Source organism: Epargyreus clarus, unplaced genomic scaffold, assembly GCF_041222505.1.
Source record: "Epargyreus clarus isolate Ecla_fem2 unplaced genomic scaffold, WU_Ecla_fem_2.2 ptg000023l, whole genome shotgun sequence".
NCBI classification, from domain to species: Eukaryota; Metazoa; Arthropoda; class Insecta; order Lepidoptera; family Hesperiidae; genus Epargyreus; species Epargyreus clarus.
The window spans coordinates 7195761-7223124 of record NW_027332230.1 but is presented as its reverse complement, the minus strand read 5'-3'; the positions used below and the strand labels follow the sequence as shown (position 1 = coordinate 7223124).

The window sequence follows — 27364 nt, the reverse complement described above, 5'->3', positions numbered from 1 at the left end:
AATGATCGCCTCCCACAAGCCAGCGCGCGCGCACCGCCTCACTTTGACCACGAGTCCGAGTGGCGCGCACGACAAGTGCGAACCAATTGCGAGTCGACTGTGTGCATAGTGCTTGTGATCTGTGTTAAATACTCCAGTGTATCATCCCTTGGAATTCAGGTGGGTTTCGACACTTAAATCACACCAATATCCCCGTTTTATCCACGAATCGATGTGACATGACAGTGCCGCGGTGTTAAAAAGCAATTGTTCAAGACCTGTTTCAAATACGTAGATACAAAAGTCAGAGCCTGTGTCATATTTTGCGATGATTTTATGTGAATTTCTAGTATTTTGCCAATTATTAACGCATTTTTCACTTCTTACAATTGAAATATTGTGACAAAATTGAAATTACAGGCTCAAAACACCGAAAGTATATAAGCAAATAAATCTGTACAAAGTTTTTACATTAGTAACTTGATTTTCGGCCTCCAATAGGAAGTCGCTTTTTAATATTTAAGTGACGTCATCCTCATTGTGACAACAAAAGTTAACTAATTACCTTTCTTCGGCCAAGAATCATTGGGGAACAATGAAAACATGTAAGTTTACACAAAGCTCCAAACGCAACAAAACAATAAACATGTGGATGTCACGGTTGAATCGGGAGATCGGGTCCAACACATATGTTGAGTCTAGCCCTCGAACAAGGTCGACAAGGTTGACGTCATTATTATTATGATGCTACAGGACATAATCGAGTGGCTGGCCGAGTCCACGGGATGTGGTATCATGGATACTGTAATTGATAAAGTGGCATGCGCATCGCGATGCAGACTGTCCAAATGGTCGGTATATCCGGTGGCGTATAATATTTTTACGTAGAGACAATGAGCCCTTTAGATTGCAAATGCATGTTCAACGAATGTGCGGTCAGTGAGGTTTCGAACAAGTGGATAATCTCGGTTTACATTTGCGAGTGTTGATTTACAAACGGAATGATATCTCATTACCTACGTCTTCACCGCTCTGGTATGTTCTCGTACAATCAATGTCAGTGTCAAGTAATGTTACAACAAACACTTCTCATAACATTTCGTTTATAAGCAAAATGTAGAGATTTTTAAGACGGAACATTTAAATGCGTTATTATTGTTTTTATATAGTGTTATACTACAAAGTACTACTCGTATATACATGTGAAAATTTTGAAATATGGCGATAATAATAATAAATTCATACATCTTTTTTATAAAATAAGGACCTTCTTACATTATAAAGTAGGTAGAACACTCAGCAAAGAGCACCTGCGCTACGTAGAACAAGATGGACGTGTGATCGAAGATTAATAAATAGATTATGCATTGAATAATGGACCTCAATCCCATGACTGGTGACCTTTAAGACTTATGCAACGCCAAGTACCCCATACATTGACAGTGCTTCGAGTTTATTGGACAAATCGAACAATTGCATCTTTTATTACATTTGAAAACTATGTTTCTGGTTATTAACTTATGTATAAGTGTACAGTACTTAAATGGCTGAATTTATCTTCTTATTTTTATCAAAAACACTGATACAAGTAGATGGTTGACGTTCGATAGGTAGGTAGCAGGTTACTGTAAGGTTCTATACATTGCACGTTCATAATAATATAACATATGCTGTATTTTTTTTACTTCGAGTAAGCAAAAAAATTTCCGTCGGATGCAAATTGTATTGTATATCCACTATAATACAACCTATATAATAAATGATTCGGTTCAAGGATATTGTTCATCATCATCATCATCGTCATAATTGAAAGGTGCAAATAAGTAGGTAGTAAAAAATATAACAAAATGTAAATAATTCTAAATCTTAAACATATTTTAACTGAATTTCCAAGCAAAGAGGTTATTTTTTCGTCACGTACCTATTTAATTGTTTTTAAAGTATAATCAAAAAGAACACTCTTGTCCTAGTCCTAGGACTCTTCCTAAACTATAGGACAATTTTCATAAATAATCATCTTTATATAGTATTGTAGGCCAACTAATCTTTTTGTGATTTGCGGCTTAATAAACACAGTTCATACATGAGATATAGTTTTTCTGTCACACAGAAATTTGTTTTTTTCATCGAGAATCGAACCTCGAATAAGTGTTTGTAGCTAAGTCACTCAGCAAATTGTTTGTGTTAAATTTCATAGAACTTGATTAAAATTTAAAGTTTAATTTAACCTTAACAAGGAAATTTGCAGTTTAGTAGTAAGTATGCCGTAAACAAATTGTATTATTCATCTATTAACCAAACGTTGGTCAAGACAGCGCTTTAACACGAAAATGCTAATTATTGTTATATTTAAACAAAATCGTATAACTAATCTAATCCAACACCGGAAATTTTATTTCCTTTACGCAATATTTGGCATTTTAGGGTTATGTCAATATACGTGTGATTAGTTTCCCACGCTTAGCTGTTCGCTATCCAAATGCTTGTTTGTAATTTACAGTCATGTATGAAACGCGATCGATACGTGTATCGAATCGAATTTTAAACCACAGTTTAAAATGTGCTTTTTCGTTTTAGAGAATGTTCTTAAGTTACCATAACCTACGTTATGTTCTTTTACCAGTGTTATAAGGACCTATATTATTACAAAGATGTTTAATCATAATTTAACCAGAATTCTAGAAGAAATCGTAATTAGCAAAACGTAGTTAAAACATATGTACAATTATACATATTTCAAAAAACTCTTTCATTTTTTCGGGATAAAAATTACACATCCTCCTACAACATTTTACAACAGTGAAAAGTCAAATAAATACCCGTCCAATAGTTTTAGCATGATGCGTGAATAGCGCAGCTTATAGGTTAAAGTATTTATTTACCTAACAATTATTTGTACAATCAAAATAAATTACATCATAGATTACTGGAAGGGCGACACAGGCATAACATATCTGAATACAAAAGTAGTTACTGACTCGCTATGAAACTATATTTATGTACAATATAAAGGTGGTAGAACCCTTTGTGGTTCGACTCTGGCGGCACCACCGCCACACCTATTTCTACCTAATAACAGCTGTTTTAGGAGCTGCTGTGTTCCGGTTTGAAGGGTGTGGTAAGGGAGACAGACTATTCCGAGGCGTTCCAGCTTAGTCCTCAGGGGTAGCGGCGCATCTGTGGCCGACCTCAGGTAGGAATATCTTATCTTATCTCTTCAATCTTAGGTTGATTACAGATGTCCATGGGCGGCAGTAGCCACTTACCATCAGGTGGACTGCAAGCTCGTCTGCTACTCTTACATTATAAAAAAAAAAAAAAAAAAAAAAATATAGTGTTCACACAAACCTGTAAGAACAAAAACAATAAAAAGCTTAATTTTCATATCCTTACAAGAATATAAAACAGGTTACGAAAAGTACTTAACTACAGTCTAAATTGGGAATATGAAGATCGGTTTAATACTCCGCAGCCTTTTAAAATTCATGTTATAAGACCTTTTAACCTCATTGTATTGCATTCGCTTACACACCAAATGTCAACATAGCACACATGTTTCCATGATTGGTTCCAAAATAATCCTAAGTCTCCTAAATATGCATTTGTTATCAGTTTCAGATTAGATGCCTTTTACATTTGGGATTGGGTAAAAATATTCAAAACGGTACTTCGAACTGGTCAACACTTCAATCAAAATGGTATATTGACTCATTGATAGACTCATAGACATTGCAAACCTTAACAAGGGTGTCTGCTGATGATGCAGATATCAAATAATAATACATTTAATATTGCTCCGACGTATCCTATATGACGTTTAGGCTAATTTCTTATCGAATTACTTTCTCAATAATTATCTTTGAAGGTATTTCGTATACTAGTGTGATTATGGCAATCACGATACTGTTAGTCCTCGTGCGGTACCTAAAAACCTGCGGGCCTAAAAACCTTGATTCAGTTAAGTTGACTTAATTAAATTCAACTAAAACATTTCGGACGCCATGACAAGTTCAGGTCACAGAACACAAACATTGATACAAGTGTTGACTAACGATGACTACACATCGCCCACGTCCCTCACGAGGCCAAATGAGGAGCTGGCGACCGTATCCTTCCAACAGACTTCCGGCACGGTAACCGATAAACGGGGCACCGTTTATATAGACCCGAATACGTCCAAATTAGTTATCTATGACTAATTTAATATTGGTGTAAACAGTTAACCATTCAACTATTTGGATGTGTCAAACGACGAACGGATATATTTGGGGGTCGTCACTAAATTAATTCACACTCTTAGGGAGAGGGACTTTACAAAATGAACCTAACTTTAGACACGAGGTCGTAAGTTTCGTGACGTCATTCCTGATTACATGTATCTTTTATAAATTAAAAAATAACAAATTTGCATATGTGTGACACCTAAACAGACGTGACAAGGGAAAGCTATAAAAATGTGACAAAACGTACATTTAATATACATAGGTCATTCCTTCAATATAATATTACATGAAACAATTAAGGATCAAATTGTAATTGACCCTTTTTATTCTGACTAGGAACCCGTATGAAGTAATTTAATAGGAACGAATTGATAGTCAATTAAAATCTTAATTATAGCAGTCAAAAACATAACTTAGAATGCGATATTTAATAGGATGGTGAAACGGTAGAGACGACTCTACATATGCGAGATTTACAAGACGGTAACTAAGTGCACTTGAAATATTTCGTGAAACTGGATCTAAGTGTTATCTGCTTGATTGATTGTAACTTAGATATAGAGAGATAGATAGATAAGATTGCAACTTGTAACGGAAAGCTGATTTCCGTGACAGTCTCGCGTCGGATATTCCGAGAAAGATCGCAAACGAAACAAAAAGAGTTACATACGGCGCGCAATAACATCGGGTGTCCACGGTGCGTAACGGAGTTGCGCTGGTAGGTATGAATGTAGCAATATCGTCTGCAAAAACTGTTAATCCCAAACTGGGGAGTCTGCGCTCCGGCGACTCGAAATAGAAACTCAAAAACACAACATAGGGATGGCGAGCGGCGATCGATTAATCGTAGAATCGATCTTTTGGACCAAAAAATCGATCTCCAGTATTGGCTCGATTCAGTGAACCGATCTTTCATCCTAGAAAGTCGAAAATCGTTTTTTTCGAACTTCATTGAACATGTAATAATGTGTTATAGACATTTTTTGCTGCCGGATTCGTATTTCAGTGCTTGTGTGGTCCTGAAGACTTTTTTCGCTAGCTTCGCCAAAAGATTTTTAACGAATCGATCAATCTTCGATTCGAATCGATCTTTTTCGAAAAGAATCGCCATCCCTAACACAACATCGCTTCACCCGCACTTCGGGGTGTCGTAAATGAGTCGGCGTGAGCGCAGATCTTTACGAGCCATTAAGTATAAGTACTCGATACTGTTTGATTGAACGAAACTGCATCTTGCTAAATCAAGTATTTATTTTGGTACAAACATTCGATCATCCATCCGCTAAGAACCCCGTAAATACGTAGTTTATCAAGTTTAAGGGAATTAACCATAAATATGTCTGGTAAACTCTATCATGAAAACAATTTTCCGTTAACTTACGCATAATGGTAGAAAAAATATGATTTTAATATTATAAAGATACATTTCACTTTAAAAGGAGGCTCTAAGTAACAATTATTACAAGATTCGATGATGAGTGGACGACAAACCAAACAAAACAATGTAAAAACAAAAGAAACATTCAAATATGTATAATTCTCGCGTCAATTTAATTACGTGAGTCATTCATCATTGCAATAATGTCTTATTAATGAAAACTTTAATAAGAATTTAAACTTACTTCACACTTTCACAAAACAAAACCGAGAGTGCATTCTTATATTATTTTCTCCAGCGTCGAGAAAAGTAGAAAACCGTCTCGTTTTTAGAGCAAAGCAAATTAAGCACAATGTTGACAAAAAGCACCTCGTGCCTGCCTACTGGCCATTGAAGTGCGTGTCCAAATTGAAATGTGTGCGGAACGGAAGCCTTTTAAAATATTTATGTTTTTGTTGGCCAAGCGGATGTGTGGTAACCCTGGCTATTAATGGAAGTAGGTACTGGGCATGTTGTCCAGCCAATGTCAAGTGGTTATTACCGGTAATATATCTATAGCCAATAAGTCCAGGAATCCTTCCTAAAGCACCCAAACCATTATGCTATTTCACTTCTTACCGTTGTATATAAGTTTGAACACCCGTTTTGGTGTGGACACTTACGAGGGTCCTCACTTAGTCCTCATAGATCCTAAAGGAAGTAGCAATGCATCTATTTTTCGGCATCAACTGATAGATCTCATGTCATAAAAGGGGGTGATCACCACGGTTTATTGGTTACAGTGATAACTTACTCTCTAGTGTGCTACATTTTAGTTTCATATTTTAATTTAAAAGCATTTATACGGGCCACTGCACAATTATACGTCGTAAGGCAGAAATAGGCAGTAATATTCGTACCGCTGCTTATGTACCATTATCATTCGGATGATCTCTTACGAGCGTATTATTACTCATCTCATAAGTCACAATGCAACCGTGATCTGCAGCGATGGCCGGAATACTTGAGTTACAAATAAACCAAAACAATGCAAAGTACTTCCACTTACAATTAAATTTAGAGATGCTCTTATATAAATAAAAAAATATATTGCATATTCACACAGTAACTAAACATAAACCACCAATTAAGCTTATTTCCGCAGCTTTCGATTTTACAGTTTAAATTGAAACTTTTACTTGGAGTATAAAATAATCTATATTGTCTACGCATAGCCATATGCCATTCTGTAAAAAAAATTACAGAAATCAGTGCAATTGATCGTAATTAGTACAATATGGAAATCAAATATCAAAAGCAAACGGCCGAATTAAAATTAGTAATTTGAGGTTGAGTGACAGTAATTCCATTTATACATAGAAGAATAGAAAATACATTATATTTCACAAATGCTAAGTAAATTGCCGTGGAACTTATCCCTTGAGAATCTCTTAATGCCTGCAACGGCACTGTATTCCTAACTAATATTTGCGCGGCTGATTTCGAGTACCTACCAAGATATGTAAGCTAAGCGAACTTGTAGACGATTTACATAAAATATACGAGCGTGGGCACAGCTGGTTGCAACACAGCGCAAGCCACCTACCACAGAGTGGATTTAATTGCACTGCAAAGTATTTTAGGTTTATCAACGAATTATCATCAAATATTCAATTTCATATTTTTCAATTTACCGATTGTGTCAGATTTTTACAGGCCCCTACAGCCAAACTTTGCAATTTTACGTCAATAATACTCTTAACATATTCCAGTTCATAGTAGTTGAAATATAATCAGATAATCGTTAGACCCCCAAAGGGAGACACTTCCTTATAATACACCAAACTGAACTAATATACTTGCAGTTTTGAAAGTAGTTTGTGGTTCCCTTCGTGGGACCCTTTCGTGATTCCTACAGAACCATTGATTATTATAGAGCTAACTGCATATTTTTTATCAATGCAAATCATATTTGAAATATACCTACATAGAATATCAAGTCACCACTTTGTACTTATTCCAACCGCATATTATAGTCAAAATTGAATCACGTTTTTCATTCAATTACTCACATCGCGATAAATTATAACTTCATAGGCACGACGAACTTTCACTTTGCACGTTATGGAATATAATATTAAATAAATTTCCTACAATATATATTTTAGGGTTTCGTACCCAAAGGGTAAAAACGGAACTACGTAATGACGAACGTATTACTAAGACTCCCCTAGACAGTGGAGCCCTGTGACAGACGGACAGATGGACAGACGTCTGTCCGTCTGTCTATCTCGTGAACCCTAATAGATAGTTGCTTGATTTTTTATAGAGTATGCTTATTTGTTATAGCGGCCACCCCTATGGCCGCTATAACAACAAATACTAAAAATAAAAAAAAGGTAGAAAATAAATGGGAGTTATGTAGCCCTAGAATAGAATAGAGCCATAGAATAAACTGCTATTTTTCAATGTTTTTCGCTTTATCTATTTAACCGTAATACGTAGACAGTTCAAATTTTTACAATGTATTTACTTCAATGGCTGCTATAATAACAAATACTAAAAATAAATAATAGAAATAAAAAATATGTGGTACGGAACCCCCCGTGTGCGAGTTCGACTTGCACTTGGCCAATTATTTTATTTCTATAATAAGTAGGTAATCTTTCTTCGTTGTTTAGGGCGTGGACGGCAATTAGCCGGTCGGTAGCGTGCATACGAGCGACCACAACATATGATTAAGCCACAACGGAAGCAGTAATAGTAATAGCCTAACAGATTAAAGAAGATTACTCTTCTAACATTATCTCACTGACCAGTTAGAAAGTACAGTTTGCACGTACGACTATAACTTCATAGTTTACTTACTATATGAGCGTTTCTCGGGGATTATTGTGCAATTCATTACTTAATAGCCGTTAAGGTACTTTTAACGCAGAATTAATGTTAATGAGCGATATTTTAAAGACGTGAAATATATTAAATATCTTGAAATGATGACGAGATATTCATAAATAAATTAACGATAACATTAATTCACGGTGTCATAATTATAAGCGTGGTACAGTCATGGCGTTCAAATGGCTTAAGATTCTTCTTAAGAGATTAAGATGTTAGGTACACGTCCAATAGAAATCCTTTATAATATGAATGAAGCATCATGAGTCTTAAAATAAATATGGTTTAACGAACACAATAGAGATGACACACTAACCCTATGAACCCTATGAACCCTATGATCTCTTGAATGTTTTTCTTACTACATTTAGGTTAAAAATAAACCGAATTACAACACCACAGTTTAATTGAAAATAAACTTTGCAGAGTGATTCAAACTGACACCCAAAAACATACCTAAACTTCGTCACTTCATATAATAACAATATAAAATAACATTGTACCATTGCTAATAATATACATAAGTATTGTTGGCAAAATGTTTAAGTAAATCGGTATTATGTATGTATATTATTAGACCTCACAAAGTAAAATTCGTACTTGCGTCATATTATCTATTGTATACATAGATACAATAAATATTGTTATGTTTATTGTAGCAATGCCAGTGATAATAAGAAAAATAACCCAATATGTACATCATCATTATCAACCCATTACTGTACCACTGCTGGGCACGGGTCTCCTCTCAAAATGAGAATGATTAAGCCATAGTCCACCGCGCTGGCCAAGTGCGTATTGATAGACTTCACATACCTTTAAGATTTTTTTTTTATATAAATCTCTCAGGTATGCAGGTTTCCTCACGATGTTTTCCTTCATCGTTTAAGCAAGTGATAATTAATTTCTAAAACGCACATAAATTTGAAAATCAGAGGTGCGTGCGTGCCTGGGAATTGAACCTCGGACCCCTCGATCGAGAGGCCGCGTTTCTTAAACACTAGGCTAATCACTGCTACTATATATATGTACATCAGATGTTATATATTTTTACTTTTAAATAATATAAGTCAAAACTAAATGATATGAACTTTTTTAACCACTTCTAACTGACTATCAAGTATCAATATTGAAAGATCTAAACATTTACGTCTGTTAGTAATTAATCGTACAATCCATTGCCTTGCCCATAAAAAAGCGAAATTGTCAATTTTGACTACTAGCAAAAGTACTATCGAGTCAAATTTTGATTACTGGTAAGCAAAAAATAACTAAACTCTCTCTTTTGACACTTGTTCTAGTTCTTCGGACGTTAGTTTAAACTGTAATTTAACTAGAGTGTTTTCTTCCCAACAAAACTATTTAAATGTATGCCATATTAATGCACAGAGTATTCCGAGTCATTATTCCGAACTTGAGGCTGCTTTCAACGTAAATAATTTACATGCCATTTTGATTTCGGAAACCTGGCTAAAACCCTCCTTACACTCAACCACATTTTCACTTCCGGGTTTTGTGCTGATTCGCAATGACCGCACAGAGAAAGGGGGTGGCGGTGTAGCGATTTATTTAAGATCCTCTTTTAAGTACAAAATTATTGCCTCTTCGCCGTCTTGTTACACTGCTTCACCTGAGTATCTGTTCATAGAACTAGATGTCATGGGCACTAAGGCGATTCTAGGCGTAGTATACTGTCCTCCATCCATCGATTTTTCTGACACTCTAGAGTCAGTTTTAGAGACCCTGGGATCTGAGTATACACACTGCTTAATAATGGGAGACTTTAATACTGACATGTCTAAGTGCACTCCTCGTTCCCTAAGACTTAAATCCTTAATTGAGTCGGTTAATTTCTCAATTCTTGCCTTATCAGCAACTCATCATAATATCAACACTGATGACTCATGGATTGATCTTATCATAGTCGCGTCTCCGGAGTGCATTGTGTCTTATGGTCAACTTTCTGCCCCTGGCTTTTCCCGGCATGATCTTGTCTACACATCTTATAAAATTAAGTCTCCCAAACAAATTCCTGCCGTATTGCAATTGCGAAATTTCGCAAGAATGGATGTGGGCAAGCTCAAGAGAGATGCCTCTTTGATCAATTTTTCCCCTTTAACTGATGCGTCAACGGTGGATGATAAAGTCCTTTTCCTTAACAACACCATTCTTTCACTTTATGACGCTCACGCTCCGTTGCATGAGGTGAAATTGAGGCGTCCTCCTGCTCCCTGGTTCACTAACGATATTCGCGTAGCAATGGCCAGACGGGATCGTGCTTTTCGCAAATATAAGAAGGAGCGCACTGAAACCAATTGGGTAGCATTTAAAGCTGTGCGTAATCGATGCAATCAGATGGTACGAATAGCTAAACGCCGATATATCCACTCTAATATTTCTCTCTCGTCAGCCGCTGGTATGTGGAAATTTCTGAGGTCACTCGGTGTGGGTAAACCCTCTTCGTCGGATTGCTGTTCCTCTCTCTCTTTGGATGACTTAAATCGTCATTTTACTTCCACGGTTCCTATGAACAATACAATCCGTTGCCACACTATTGCTTCCATTGCTTCTATGCAATCTTCTTTTGTCCCTGCCTTTAAATTCTCTCCTATTAATCAGGAAGAGGTTAAAAAGGTTGTCCTCAGTATCCAATCCAGGGCTGTAGGATGTGATGAAGTGAGTAGGACTATGATTTCCAACGTAATTGATAACTTTCTTCCAGCTATTACCCATATCATTAATTTTTCCTTGTCCTCTGGTCAGTATCCCTCTATCTGGAAGAAAGCCTTTGTTCGTCCACTTCCTAAAGTATCCCATCCTACGCTCCCTAACCATTTTCGGCCTATATCTATTCTCCCGTTCCTCTCTAAGCTTCTGGAAGCCTGTGTACATAAGCAAGTCTCTATTCATATATCGAAATATAACCTGCTGAGTATATATCAGTCTGGGTTCCGCTCCGGTCACAGCACCTCCACCGCTTTAGTCAGAGTGTGTGACGACGTCAGAAAAGGGATGGACGATCGTAAACTGACGGTGATGGCGCTTGTTGACTTTTCTAACGCTTTTAACACAGTCGACCACGATATTCTCCTCGCTATTCTTACTCACTTACAGTTCTCGCCCTCTGCCCTGAATTGGTTCTCTTCATATCTTCGCGGGCGCCAGCAGTCCATCTGTATGGGTAATGCCTCCTCGGACTGGGCTTGTTTAGATGCTGGTGTCCCGCAAGGCGGTATTCTCTCTCCTTTATTATTTTCTTTATTTATTGACTCCATCACTCCTTTTATCAACTGTTCGTATCATCTGTATGCTGATGATTTGCAACTATACGCTCAAGCCGATGTTGATAACCTCCACAGTGCAATAGCTAAGATAAACGATAATTTGAGTGCTCTCCGGAGTTGGTCAATGCGCTATGGGGTACCAGTCAACCCTGCCAAATGTCAAGCTATCGTCATTGGAAGCTCTAGACTGCTGGCTAGGATTGACCGGAATTCTTTACCTGCAGTCATTTATGACGGTACGCAAATTCCAATTTCGGAGTCGGTGAGGAATCTTGGCCTGTATATTGACAGCTCCTTGAGTTGGAGTACGCAGGTTACAGAAGTGTCTCGTAAGGTCAATGCTACCTTGCGATCTTTATATCGCCTAAAGCACTTCCTTCCCATTAAGACCAAACTAATGTTAGTGAATACCCTAATTTTGCCTATCATCGATTATGCAGATGTGTGCTACTCAGATCTGACCGAAGCTCTTCTCAATAAACTAGAACGCCTTCTCAACAATTCTATCAGGTTCATATTTGGCCTTCGTAAATATGATCACATCTCTCAGTTTCGCAGCCAACTCAAGTGGCTTTCTATTCGTCAGAGGCGTAATTCTAGAATTCTCTCTATGCTTTACTCTATCTTGAATGATACAAATACTCCTCCTTATCTGAAGGATCACTTCCAATATAGGTTTTTAACGCATGATAAAATGCTTCGGTCGTCCAATAATTTAAGAGCCGATATTCCACTGCATTCTAGCGGTTTTTTTCATTTCTCATTTTCTGTTCAGGCGGTACTACTTTGGAACGCCTTGCCCGTGCATATCCGCAAAGCCCCCAGTAAAGCTGTGTTCAAAAAGCTTGTCCGAGAACATTATCTGAACTCCTCATCTAATTCTTAAACGACTTTTGTTACTACCTGTGTTTATTTAGTTATTTATATTTATATATATGATAAATAGTATGTATTAGTTTATTTATGTGTATCTGTATATAGGTATATTATATTATATATTTATTTTATTGTTAAAATATGTATATTTATTTATTTTTAATACATATTGATATATCTGCTGTTTCTATTATTGTCTATCGTTCTTTGTTACTTTCGCATAACACCTGCTGCAAATTCTCCTCATCCACCCAGGGTTGACTGGTAGAAAATGCCATCAGGCATTATGTTTGCCCTTTTGTGCATTTCTTTTGAGAGGTGATGCAATAAATTTTTTAAATAAATAAATAAATAAACTAAGAACGTTAAACTTTATCGATCGAGAACAACGTACGCCACCGACAGTCGCAGAATGATTTCGCGTAAAATCAACATTGTTTTCAATTCTATCTTAAAAGCGATCTATAAATCAACGCAGCAGTAAAAGCCAACTGTTCGATTGAAAACAGGTGAACCGTCTCCAAACACAATGGTGAATTTCTGGCGTAAGCGCTGGACGGGAAATAAAATGAGCATTGTAGCCACGGCTTGAATATGTGGAGTAACTTTCCGATGACGGAGTAGTAATAGAAACAACATAACATTTTCCACATTTTTAACACGCTTTTATTAGCTTCAGACGTATGTATGTTGGTATGTTGGTATGTTAGTATGTAACGGAATCTTTCAACATGATTTTAACCCCCTTCAAAACGTCGGATTAACTCGAAATTTGGCATACTTATTAAGGACCGATGACAATTCAATATTTTAAACATTAATAGTTTTGTACCATTGTCCTTATCAACATCCTCTGGATTAACGATTTTCGAGGCGAGATTTTTCAAACACCTTCAGCAAAGTTCATCGCAACTTTAGATTGCAAATAATTATTGCTATTTAGTTTCAATAGGCGTAACTTTTATATCGTGATTTTTAGTTTAGAAAATAATAATGTTATTTCCCTATAACTCAAATGTTCTGAAACATATCTATAATGCCCTCCTGTAGAATGATTTTTAGGATTCCGTACTCAAAGGTTAAAACGAAACCCTCTGCGGTCTGTTCGTCTGTCGTTGGGCTTTATCTCTTAAATCGTAATAGATAGACACTTGATTTTTTTACAAACGATGAATAATGGTGGTCGCTATAACGAGAAATACTAAAAATTAATAAATAATTATAGTTCAAAAAACTAATTTTCTACTTTTTAGTTGATTTTATCATAAAAGCGTGTTTTTTAGTTTTTTGAACTATAATTTTTAATGAAGAACAAAGTTGCGCGTGCGGATGTAGCACATAATTTGATTGTTTGTAATATTAACTTACGTCGAAACCTTCCTTATTACGTCCTTTGGAAGCGATCGCGGAAAAGGTATGTTTTTTTAACGAATTCGAGTTCCGTTCGATATCTTAGTTTTTATCTAACTAGCCGGGAAACTTCTTTCAGCATTTTTCGCTTTAACCTAAAGTTTCAAATTTAGCCATCTACGCACACTTGAAAATTTCACCTGGATGCAAGTATAAAATATTTCCCAAAACAGCCATAGACAACGTTGGTTAAATTTAAAAAGACGAGAAATCATCCTTTAACAATTCTAGCTACGGCAACACGTAGGAATCTTAACTTTAAATGTACATGGTTTTTAATTAAAGCTCTATCGTTAGGTATATGAAGTTTTAAAAATCACCATATTAATAGTAATTTTAACATGAGTCAAGCAACATTTGGACACAGCGATTAGGATACTGAACGTATATCCAAAGACAAATATGTTTTAAGTAATCCGACAGGCATGGCGAATCGTAACTACTGAAGAACGCATTTACGTTTTGCCTCAACAACTTGAGAATTTTTGATTTGTTTTCCGAACAATTGTTAATAAAATGGTAACGTCATAAAACTTTATTATCAAAATGACGTTTCATGAAGAAATTACTAATAACATTAGTTAACTATTCCGAAAAAATATACCTATGATAAACATGACCCCAAAAATGTATCAATTTATTTCTGCAAGTACACAACACTATCACGGCACAATGCGGGTATTTTAAAAGGCAAATTGAAAGAGCGTGTGCTGAAAATTAGGCCCTCATTCCTTTCTAAATTAACCAATTCAAACGATAAATATATAGTATCCGTAATTATTATTTTTTAATAAAATAAGCATAAATTTGTAGAGTGCTATCGATTGAATCTATTTACGCGTCATATAATAGGAAACAGAAATTGGAACAATTGCCTAATTGTAGGGCGTACCGTATGCGAGAATCATTAATTTTATAGCACCGAGAGAAATTCGGAATAATTGCTCCTTCATTATGGCTCCCGAGATGTTCATATCAAACGAGCTCATTAAATTCGATGATAGAACAACAAACTTAACACTATTTCTTAGTTCAATTTTTAGGTGCTGGCTAATGAACAAAATTGCAATAAATGAGTGCTTCAGGTGCATTTATGAAATATTTCTTTTAGTCCTCAATTCCCTTTCACCGGCTTCGTTTAATGTATCAATTTATAAAAACTCAACTTATGTATGTTTAAACAGCAATACTATATGTTATCTTCTATAACAGCATACAACGAATCACAGTTAAAAAAGTAAATATTTATGTATTTGCAGCACCTTATCTGTGTGCACAGAATTTAACGCATAAACCAATAGCTACAGATATCAAAAGATTAACACATAGCTTCGTAGGTACTAATGGGACTAACTAGACCACTATGGATTCACACGATCATTTGCTCAACTGGTTTGCGAGTATTATAAAATTGACTTTAACTATTTGCCCTTATAAGTAAAAGCTTACCGTACATAAATACGAGTAAACGTAACTCCCACGTATAAGTTTTTAACAATATAACTATTGGAGGATGACGTCATTTATGGGGAATAGTAGGATATACCAATAGAATGTACGCCAATAAAGCTTTTGTTGTAAACCCGTACGTGTGAGTTAAAGCCGACAGATAAGACTACTCGAGTAGGGGAAAATTTGACACTATGAACATACAGAGTTAATTGAACTCAATTGAATAACAACGTCTGCTTCGGTCAGGATTAGTGTACGTAGTATACGTATGCTCGTGTAATTTATTTTATAGAAAAATTGTGTGATAGAGGAAATAATCTCACGTTTCTGTTTTTTTCTTTTTTGTTTCAGATGCAACAATTGTTTAAAACATGACGCAGGACAGTTACGAGATGAACACCAATAGGATAACACGCGGAGGCTCACTGTTCGGTACAGACCCTCAAACGCAACTCAGGACCGCTCTACTAAATAATGATTTAACCACATTCAAAAAACTCGTCAGCTACGGTGCAGTTGATCTCGATTTCGTTTATCAATATCCGGATTTCAAAACTTGCCTTGAACTAGCCATTTCTGAATCAGACAGCAAAAACAATAAAATAAATTTTGTGAAGCTTCTTCTCCAACATGAAGTTGAAGTTAATAGAGTTAACGAAACATATGGAGTTGCTCCTATTCATATAGCTGTTGAAAACGGAAATATTGAAGCATTACAAGCCCTTCTGGAAGATGACAGGATAGATGTCAATGTGAAGTCTAAAGGAAATACTGCATTACTATTGGCAATAAAGAAAATTCAGGACTTAGATGATGATCGCGAACAAGATTTAATCATGTACGAAGATATGATTGAAATGCTTTTAAAAGCTGGTTCTAATGTAAATTCCCCAGACCTTAAAGGTGTCACGCCTGTATTTTCCGCTGCTAAGCAAGGTCTTGAAAGAGTCGTTACGTTAATATTAGACTACGCTCAAGACCCAGTAGATTTAGATTCATATAAACATATAAGCGGGAAGACAGCTCGTTATTATTTACAAGAGGCTTTTCCTCATTTACTGGCAAAATTTAATTCTGCTGCAGAAACTGTTCAAGTCATTGACGCTGACAAATTATTTTCATACCTAAGTCGACATGAAGAAAACAATTTTGTACGTGATTACACCAAGTTGGTAAAGAAAAATGAACACCGTCCTATACTAACTGCTAACAATGGTATGCATACTATGTTACAATTTGCGACTGAGAAAGGGTTTGAAAAAGCTGTTGAAATTTTATTAAAATCCGGAGCAGATCCAAACGCTACTTGCTCAGGAAACTCGTATCGTCCTGTCGCTATAGCATGTAGGAATGGATTTCATAATATTCTAAAAATGTTTATTGAACATGGTTCTACATTATTTGAACCAGTAAATGGTGAAACTCTCTTACAAATAACTATTAGAGCTATGAAGTTTACGTCAAAAGAACCAAACGTTGATTTCAAGGAATGTTTAAACACATTGTTAACCGATACGAGAGTTAAAAATCAGATCGACGTAAATCATCCTGATTTCAAATCCAATACCGCGTTGCACTATGCTGCTAGAAACGGTGATCAGCATGCAGTCTTGTCATTACTTCGAAAGGGAGCATGCGTTGGATTGTTGAACAAATTTAACGAACCTCCACTAGCAGACATTAATGCTAAGACATTAGAGACTTACTTAGATGAATGCATAACGACTAATGGCGAACGACCAAGCGATGACGATTATGAAATTCGCATGAAATACAGCTTTTTAGTGTATCCAAATAATTCCTTGGAAGACGAAGAATGCAAAGTGCCTCTAATGGACAATACAAATAATAATGCTAAGGACTGCGATTCCATTTTGTCCCCTGAAACAGAAGCATTACTGTATATGACAAGAAATGAGGAATTAAAGCCACTACTTAAGCATCCTGTTATAACCAGTTTCTTATATTTGAAATGGCAGCGGATAAGCTGCCTTTTCCTCGCCAATATTACTTTCTATGCTGTCTTTTGGCTCAGTTTAATCCTTTACATTATATTGGGGTATGGAATTGAAAAGGACCAAGTGAAATCCCTTGGAGGATTTAATGTCGTTACCCACATTGCAGCTAGTATTGGACTAATACTTTTAATAGTTCGAGAATTGTTTCAATTATTGGTTTCACCAACGAAATATTTACAGAGTTTCGAAAATTTGATGGAAATAACACTTATAGTCGTCACATCGTGGATACTATTTAACGACTCAGCAGATGAACATACTAAACAACAACTCTCTGCAATTGCAATACTCTTGTCTTCAGCTGAACTTGTGTTAATTATTGGTCAATTCCCAACACTATCGACAAACATTGTGATGCTGAAGACTGTCTCTTGGAGTTTCTTCAAATTTATACTTTGGTATTGCATTTTGATTATCGCGTTTGCTCTAAGCTTTTATGCGTTATTTAAGAAAATAGATACAGATGAAGGTCAAAAAGCGCCAAATCCTAACAACACCGGTGATGATGAAGAGGAAGAAGATTTCTTCGAAGACCCAGGTAGCTCCTTGTTCAAAACGATAGTCATGTTAACTGGCGAATTCGACGCCGGTTCCATAAAGTTCAGTACATTTCCAATAACTAGTCATATAATATTTGTTGTTTTTGTTTTTATGATTCCTATTGTTCTGTTTAATTTACTAAATGGTTTGGCAGTCCATGATACTCACGAGATAAGGGCAAATGCTGAACTAGTCGGACATGTTTCACGTGTAAAATTGATATCATATTTTGAAAGTGTGCTCATAGGAAAAGTGTACACAAAGCCGCCTAAATTGTGGTCTTGGTTGCCATCGTACTTGCAAGAATTAACGTTTATTAAACCTGAAATGCTGTGCATAAGACCTTTTGCAAGGCGAATAAGTCTATTTCCGACCTTTCTGCCACTTTACCGCATAGTCGTAAAGCCAAATCGAGACAATATTATTGAAATACCTCAACCGTCCGCTCCATACATGATCGGCAATGATAACAAAGACATAGAGACAGGTAAATGCTGCTTCAATTGCTGCCAGGCTTATAAACTTGACCGAAAAATAGTGAAGAATGCCAAGACGATAATAAATAAAAGGTCCCAGGTTTCCGAATTGGAGCAAATCAGCAATAAACTAAACGAATATGAAGAGAAAATGACTTCATTGGAAGACACATTATTAAAAATATTGAAGAAATTGGAAACACGTTAAAATATTTATTAATAATATTAACAAAATAATATCAATTATCAAGTAAAAGATTTCTACATGCATTTACGTGATCGTGATGTTCAAATATAATTTCGAGTTTGTAACTTGCTATATTTATATTTTATATTTCATTTTTTTAACTATTGTATTACATAAATATATGTACATTTTTATTTAAAACAAATAGTTTTTTATTACTTAATACTACGATTAACAGTTTTCGCCTGGTGGTCGAATTTCGGCCATAATTGTTATAGAAAATTTTTAGATTTTTGTATTGATAAAACTTAAAATTAAAAAAAATATAACTTTATCTATAAACAGGATGGTCATACAGTTAAATTTATTGACAAATACCTAATTACCTTTGTTTGACTGCGGATTTTTAAGGGTAAATATCATACATCATAATATATACACTATAACATAATTCTTAACTTTTCTTAGTTGGAGATATAATTTGAATGCTTACTGTTAGCGAATGGTGTTTAAAGTTTTTACGAACAATAAAAAAAACGCCTGGACTTTGCAGCAAAGTTTAAAAAATAAAAAATAATTTAAATTGACATTTTTTTTTTAATTTTTCAAAAGTACCTGAATGGGAAACTTCATTGAAATAGGTCAAAAAATTGCCTATGGCTGATTACAGATGTACAAGGGCGGCAGTGATCACTACTTTTTTTATTTTTAGTAGTTGATATAGCGGCCCATATTTTTTATGAAAATTTCAAGTGTCAATCTATTACAGTTCTAGAAATAGAACCCTGTGACATACTGACAAACGGACAAACAGCGGAGGCCTTGGTAATAAATAGGCTTCCGTTTTGACCCTTTGGGTACGGAACTCCAAAAATCAACACTGACCTTATCCAAGCTGTGTATGAGCTGGCACCAGGAGGGCTCGATGACCTCGACGCACATGTAGTACTGCAGGTGCTGCACGCAGCTCAGCATGCGCTGGCGCAGCGCGAACGCGTCCGCGTACAGCCGCGCCTCCGAGAACCGCTTCACCACCTTGTTGTACAGCCACACCCTGAACGTAACGCTTTCATTTTAACGGGTAATTTATAAAAATAATTTATATGCAATTGTGAGTCAAAAATTAAAACTTTAAAATAGCATAGCTTTTTAAAATTATATTCATTCGCGCATTTGGCAAATAATGTATTTATAGCGTGAGGAGAAGTTGCGCGCGCCTTTTTCTATAATATAAGAGTAGCAGACGAGCATGCAGTCCATCTGATGATAAGTGGTTACATTACAGGTGTTCCTGAGCGGTATCAGGGACATATGTAATCAACCCCAGATAGGGTTAAATTCCTACGTGAAGTCGGCCACAGATGCACCGCTAGTAGTCAGGGATAGCATCACATCTGCGGCGAATTTCGGGTAGGAATATAATTTCTACATAATAAAAAAAACAAATAATAGTGATATTTTTTTAAATCTTTTTAATCTTTTCGTAAATTTACAAAAACATATCTATTTTTTTGGCTCGACTTAGCGGAGGCACTGCCGTGCCTCCAGATTTTTAGCGTGAGGCAAAGTTACACGCGCCTATGTAACACATAATTTTCAGCGTGGGACGAAGTTGCACTCCCCAGCGTAGCACATAATTTCAGTACACACACGCCTAACTGAATATCTAATCCGAATCTACCTGCGTCGCAACCTGGTATGGTGGTTGTTGCATTATTTAATTCAACAGGTCAGACAAAAATCTTTAATTTGTGCTGTCATACAACCTAACTGACTATCATCGCAACAGACATGATTTTAAAATGTAAGAGAGGCAATCACCAAAGCAACATACCTGCACAGCAACCTCTCAACATGTTTGCAATAGAATAGATGTCTAAATATCATCTGGTAGCAGGCAATAGCCTTGTGGTTGAGTATTAAAGAGACCGGCCACTTCACCTCCATCCCGAAGGAGAATGTCTCGATGCCGGTCAATGGTGGACAGTCTTTGTTTTGTTTGTACTCTGAAATAAAAAAGGAATTGTTCACAATCAAAATGTATTGAAAGAATTTTCATTTATGAACAGGGTACTAAAAATGCTAGGAATACATCTATTACAATATAATTAAGGTAATATATTTTACCTATAAATAAACTTTTATACATATTATGCAGTCGCTAGGAAATGGTTTGGTATATAACAAAATGTCTAATGAAATTGTGTCACGACAAAATGTATTTCAAAAGAGCAAAATTTTACTATATTAAAATAATTGTAAAATATTAAATAAGTACAGCAGAATTCTTTTATATTCTCATATGTGTCCGAAGAAAAATAATTTAATTTAATGCGAATTCTATCGCGATTATTTTCTCCCTATGCTTCACCCCTCACACTACTTGAATATTAAATAGTTAAGAAAAACAGATGTTACTCCATCTTCATATAATATAAACGTCATAGGTAAAATACCTATAATATAAAACAATTACATACCCTTTTCTTCTTCAGTCTCAATTGACAAAATCTTAAACATTTGGAACTGTAGATCATATGGCAAGAGTTCAACTCTCATGTCTTCATTGTAGGGATCGTGACTAGCCGCTGACAACCTGAAATAAAATAAGACATCAATAAATTAAAGCATGTGGCTACTTATTAAACTTAAAGGAAACAAATGTAAATTGACAATTAAAATTTATTATATTTGATTATTTCATTGGTCACTATGACTAATGTGACCGGCTACTGTGGTCAATAAGTGCTAATACTACTACAAAATTCAAGCCTATTTCATGTCTCCAGAAACTATTATTTTTTTTTAAGTATGGCCACTTTCCCTCGCTTGAACCAAAATAGAAAAAAGCAAATACTGCTGCTATTTAACAGAAATTTGTGAATTATGTATGAAAAAGTCAGAAAACTAACAACTTACCTCAAACATAATCCTAATAGAGATTCGAGTTTGGAGGGTATAATATCATCAATCTTTTTAGAGAGCTCCTGTTCAGTTGCATCCATGAATTGGACAATAAAGTCTCCTTGACTCATTAAGAAGTAATTCTTAACCGACTTCAATCTACCCATTAAATCATACTCCTTCAATAAGAGTTCTAGTAAAGATTTACTGGCAAAGGCATACGCTTTTTGGATGATGGCCCCATAGTTCTGTTCTCTTAAGGAGTACTTTATTTCTTCTGTATTCGTTTTTGTTATTGGTTTTCCTGTAAATAACGTAATAAAGGTAATCGGTTAATATGATAGATAGTACTTCTGTATTACTACTACACAGATAGGCTACTTTTTACCATATATTTTTTTTAATCTGAATATTTTAAATACACTAAAAAATAATGACCTAATATGGCAATACCTATTATGGCAAAAAATATTACTCACCACATTGGCTTATAACATTCAAGTACTTTCCAGTTCTTAGTATGATATCAGTGAACTTTTCAAGAAATTTGGGCACTCTGTCCCTTTGAACGCAATATCGCTTCTCCCAGTAATCAGCAGAATAGTCTACTGGCAACTCTTCTTTATTTATCAACTCATTATCTTCTATCATGAATTCCTGAAAAACAAATTGATTATTACAGCAAATTAATAATAACTACGTAAGTAGCCAATTCAAGTATTATGTAGTTGTGACCTCCGATTGGTAATTACAGGGGGTAAATATGGGGGCTCTTTATATAAGCTTATTTTGTATAACAAAGGGGATGATGGGTTTAGGTGTTTTTACGTCAGCAATATTCATTTATTATTTGTTTTTTTATGTACTTTCTAATTTTATTTTTTTACTGTAAACAGAAAAATGGGAGGAGTTTGGCTTATTTTGCTAACAGGGTGAGGTGGTTAAAAACGATTAAAATTCTACTAACCTAACACTTACATGTTCAAGAGTGTCAAAAGTAGTAAAAAATGGACTTTACCTGAAAAGGGTCAACAATAGTCCCTTTATGTATCCACTGGTCCAAGATACTGAGGTAAGGTCGGCAGGAGCGCTCAGTGAGGAACAACGATATTTCTTGTGCTCTAGCGTCACCCATTAAGGTATTAGTCTTGTCGTGTAAAACCGTTAATACAGCGCCCCCGCGGAGGTCACTCTGCAAGTAAGATCTTTATTTATTCCATGCCTATGCTATTCACCATGCTAAAAATAAAAGTTATAACAACACTACCTGTAACATCTATATTCTATACAATAATATAAAGTTTCCAAGTGATGTGTAAGAAGATACGGCCCCATTAAATTTCGGTTATGTAATCATACATAATAATTATAGATAAATATGGGCTATCTGATCCAGCCAGTGAGAAGTGCCACTCCATTCACAAACAAAAAATTAATGTCTCAATCCTATGTAAATCTATTATAATATAAGCTATCCTAGTGTGATAGTTATGCCTCCATGTTTAAACAAAAGAATCTGTATTTTATAGTACAATCTATTATTCATTCTCTTTTTAGATTTATTAAAAATATAAATAATAATTTATTCAGTTAACATTTTATAATAAGCAACATAGATATGTATTACCAAGAAGAAGTTTTTCTTGATAACATAAATACCTAAATGTTACCAAGAATTTCAGTAATTTTTAGTAAAATAAATAATAAACTTATACATTAATAAATTGTAATATTATTTCACAAACCTTTCCAATACTAGTTACAATAGCGGCAAGGACTTGCATAGTATGCATTGTTGGTAGGACGAAGTACCATAGTTTCTGCAGTGACAAGTTTGAAGAGATGTGTTCTGTTTCCAACTGGGCTATCATGGTCTGAAATTGTAATTAGAATAATTATGAATATGTTAATCTCATTAAAAAGGCTGCCTTTCCGTTTTCGACTCTGTTCCTTATTTAAACTTGAATGTTATTAAGAATTATTATTAATGCATCAATTGTCAATACAATTTCTTTCAAAATCTGCATGTTATACATACATAAACCTATTACTATTTATATATTTGTATGTTATAAATCCATATATTAATAAATTTTCTGTAACTATTTTAAGCTACTTGTATTAATGCTTATATTTACTATTGCCAACAATATAATATACTTATATTATATGGTTGCCAATAGTAAATTAATATCAAGCATTAATATTTTTTCTTATTATTTTCCACAGATAAATCAAAAACTCATTCATTTCATTCATAATTAATACTTAATAAATTTGAATGAATAAATAGAATGTTTTTTTTTCACATGCAGAGTAACACTTAGTTGAATTTCACTGCAAATACTTACATAATAATCCTTAAGCAATATTTCAATCGCGGCAACAAGTGCATGTAGGACCTGCCCAGACCACATGTCACAGTGCTCTAAGAATCTCCGAACTATTGAGTAGTTTGAGGCAAGAGGCAACATCTGCTGTACAATTTGTTTGAGGGCATCATCCAAATCATCAGAAATCAGGAATGTGCGCGGATCATAAGTATCTTTGACGGGCTGGTGAACTATGTAGTTGCCAGATATTCCAGAGAAGACATATAATAGCTCATCGATGATTATATTCTCTTGGGATGGTACTGGAATACCAGCTGTAAAAAAAAGAAGAAATTATTCCATAAAGGAACAAACATATCTTAACATTGATTTTTAAATGAGCATATGCTTTTACATCACTAATGAGCTGTTCTCTTAGGAAATGAATATTGTGGTATTATTTTTATAATAAAGAGGTGGAAAATGAGTATACAGTCTACCTTATGTTAAGTACCAACTACTAGCAATAGACTATTATAGTTAACCACAGATAATTCTTACTACCAGATCACAGAAGTGTCTGATATTAAAGCCATATCACAAAAAGGTTCTATCACCTTCAATAATACAACTAAAAATCTAATATATAAAATTCTTGTGTCACAATTTTCATTGCCATACTCCTCTGAAACGGCCGATTTTGATGAAATTTTTGGTGCTTATCCGGTATCTATGAGAATCGGCCAACATCTATTTTTCATCCCCCTAAGTGTTAAGGGTTGTTCACCCTTAACATTTTTTTTATTTATATGGCAATACAACGTTTGCTGGGTCAGCTAGTAATAAATAAAATTGTAAATACCTAAGGAGGCAATAATAGGTAAGGGCTCTTTAGGAAAGTCCCAGGACATAGCAGGATGGTCCTTCTGCCAGTTGGGCAGATCCAAACTGCTGTACCAATTGGGTCGAAGCTTAGACTCTTTCTCTTCAAAGGATTTCATTACTAGCTTCTTGCTTTCATCTACTGCCTTTAATAATTTGTCTTTTATCTGAAAAATAATGAATATTTACTACAAAATAAGTATTGATAATAAATTCACACATACCTCATTTTTATGTATGTAATATTGAAGCACATACATTATTAAAATATTTATATGACATCTCTGACATCTTTAAAATAAAAAATTAAAGTAGATCTGCAGTATACCTTCCGTTAAATGTTTTATTAAAATATATGAAGATTGGTATTAAAAATTGTTTAATGGCATGTACTAAGCTGCCTATTTTGAGTATCTCTGCCTTAACATGGTGCAAAGAATAATGGGTATAGTCCGCATAAAACTGCTAGTCCGCTCTGAATATAGAAATGAATCGCATCGCCATAGCAAATTGTATGACTACACCTGCTAGCAACAACTTCAGAGCGTACTAGCACTTAAAAACAAAATCAAAAGTATTTTCAGGTTAACCATAATTCTATAATCTAAACAGTTTTCTTTTACAACAAACCTGTGGTACATCTTCTTTGGTGATCTGATGTTTATTGTCACCTAGTACAGGTTTCGGGGCTACTTTTGGTTTTGAATATCGAGATTTCTTCTCGTCACACACCAATTTATAGAACAGTACTATGATGTCCGACAGGTTGTCAGTACTGAAAATAGAACAAAAGAACAAAATATAATAAGTTAACCACTAAAATAATTAATAAATTCTTATGACTTACATATGATATGACTTTTTAATTTGTTCCATATACATAACTAGATTTCAATTTGAATTCAGATCTCTATAATAAAAGAGAGGGAATATTCTGAGCAGATTTTTGTTGGGGTATAGATAATCAAACAATTTGATGGTGAAAAAAGTCAAAGTGAAGAAAATATGTTCCTCTATCACTTAGATTCTAGAGCTGGCTTTGGTCCTCCATTTCTGAAATATTGCCACAAGCTAAAAGGTTATGGATGGACCAAAGGACATGATTTAAGATCCAAGAGTGCTTGAGCCCACTAGCCCCCTGGGATCCAGTAATAACCCTAGATATTTATTTTTAACCCTCAAAAAGATACTTTGCTTCTTTTAACACCAACTTGGGAAATCTTTGAAACTAAACTGTAACACAGTTACAAACACTATATCACAATGTCAACAGTTAAGAGGATGAAGCCGATAGTCATTTAATTAATTTAATTGCTTAATAAAGCCGATACATACTTGCGGTTCTTCAGCTCCTCGTATTTTTTCAAGAATACTTTGGCGTTCGATGCCTTTAGCGCCAATCTTTGAGCGTACTCATTTACTTGTTTCACAGAGAGATTACTGTTCCCGTAATTAGGATCATTCTGTATATAATCTAGTACTGTGTCCGCTTCTAAACTACATCTGCAAAACATATTACCAATTTATACCATCTAAAAATATTGGAAAGACTAAGGATATGTATAAAAAACTCGGAGTACCCCAATGCATCCAATAACTCCTTTATGGTACTTTGCATCTTATCCTTTGGCAAAATCCAATTTTGAAACATTTATTGTTGATAATGGCACTGAAATCAAATTGTTACATTTGGATTGTTTGACAGTTTCAATTTCGGTATTGCCAGGTTAACGCTTTACACTTGGTAACATATTTAACCTTGTTTTTCGGTCTATATTTGTCTTTGGTTGTAAAATTTAAAAAAATATGATTACAACAACATACTTAAAATTATTGCTTTCCTATGTTGTTATACTTAAAACTATATATTTCCTATGTTGCTTAATTTAAAAAAATGCGCCATTACAAAATTACAAAGCATAGAGAGGTGCATATTTTAAATTTATGTTCCTATACTAACGCCACCAATTTAGCGACTTTCAACGGAAACTTTTGGATAAATCTAGACATCTAAGCTTCATTTCATTCCACTATTGTTAAAATACGTAACGGCTAATAGATGGCACTAGTAGAATGAAGAATGTTTTATAAATGAAATGACATTTTTTATAGTGATTAAGTATAATAAATACTGTAAGGTTTGGACCTGCATACATTTTGAATGATTTAATAAAATATCCTTTTAGTGTGTACCTATGTCGCTTACGATAAAGTTCCGTCAGCAAGTTATCCATTTCCAAGATGAAATATAAAAGATTTTTATATTTTAGTAACTGGTCTGTCGTACATAAAAGTATTATGTTGTTTTTGGAAAAAACAAGTAGAAAAAAGACCGCGTGGCGGAGAGGTCACTATACCGGTCTGACCCGCAGAGGATCCCGGGTTCGCTCCCCGGTCAGACAGATATTTAAATGATGAATTTAGATGTCTGTTTCTGGGTCTGGGTTTTTGTGTATCTGTCTATATGTCTGTCCATGGCACCCACGACACAGGGAATCCTAGTGTGGGGCTGCGTGTGTAGAAAGCGTTTTTCAAACGTTTTTTTTTCAAAAATAAAAGAGATAAC

General features: G+C 34.9%; 2 protein-coding genes across 5 annotated transcripts in view; one reads left to right on the top strand and one right to left on the bottom strand.

Annotated features, from left to right (window-relative positions):
- Positions 1-26524, bottom strand: part of LOC140751734 (gamma-tubulin complex component 2) — a 37778-nt gene extending 11254 nt beyond the window's left edge. For both annotated transcript variants that reach the window (XM_073085771.1, XM_073085772.1), the window contains exons 1-12: positions 26379-26524; positions 26134-26301; positions 25429-25573; positions 24779-24965; positions 23956-24251; positions 23350-23478; positions 22623-22796; positions 22084-22261; positions 21620-21908; positions 21181-21296; positions 20535-20706; positions 19586-19754 (exon numbers count right to left, since the gene is read on the bottom strand). In XM_073085771.1, the coding sequence (XP_072941872.1) occupies positions 19586-19754; positions 20535-20706; positions 21181-21296; positions 21620-21908; positions 22084-22261; positions 22623-22796; positions 23350-23478; positions 23956-24251; positions 24779-24965; positions 25429-25573; positions 26134-26301; positions 26379-26449 (2094 nt within the window). In that variant the 5' untranslated portion in view covers positions 26450-26524. The remainder of the gene's footprint in view (positions 1-19585; positions 19755-20534; positions 20707-21180; positions 21297-21619; positions 21909-22083; positions 22262-22622; positions 22797-23349; positions 23479-23955; positions 24252-24778; positions 24966-25428; positions 25574-26133; positions 26302-26378) is intronic.
- On the top strand, positions 91-18737 carry pain (transient receptor potential cation channel family member painless). 3 transcript variants are annotated; one of them, XM_073085767.1, is made up of 2 exons: positions 91-159; positions 15831-18737. In XM_073085767.1, the coding sequence occupies exon 2, from the start codon at positions 15851-15853 to the stop codon at positions 18719-18721; it is 2871 nt and encodes a 956-aa protein (XP_072941868.1). In that variant the 5' UTR covers positions 91-159; positions 15831-15850; the 3' UTR covers positions 18722-18737. The 3 variants fall into 3 exon arrangements, with proteins under 3 accessions (XP_072941868.1, XP_072941869.1, XP_072941870.1); XM_073085768.1 differs by lacking the exon at positions 91-159 and adding an exon at positions 13103-13126; XM_073085769.1 differs by lacking the exon at positions 91-159 and adding an exon at positions 14008-14031.
- Positions 26525-27364: the final 840 nt, after the last annotated feature.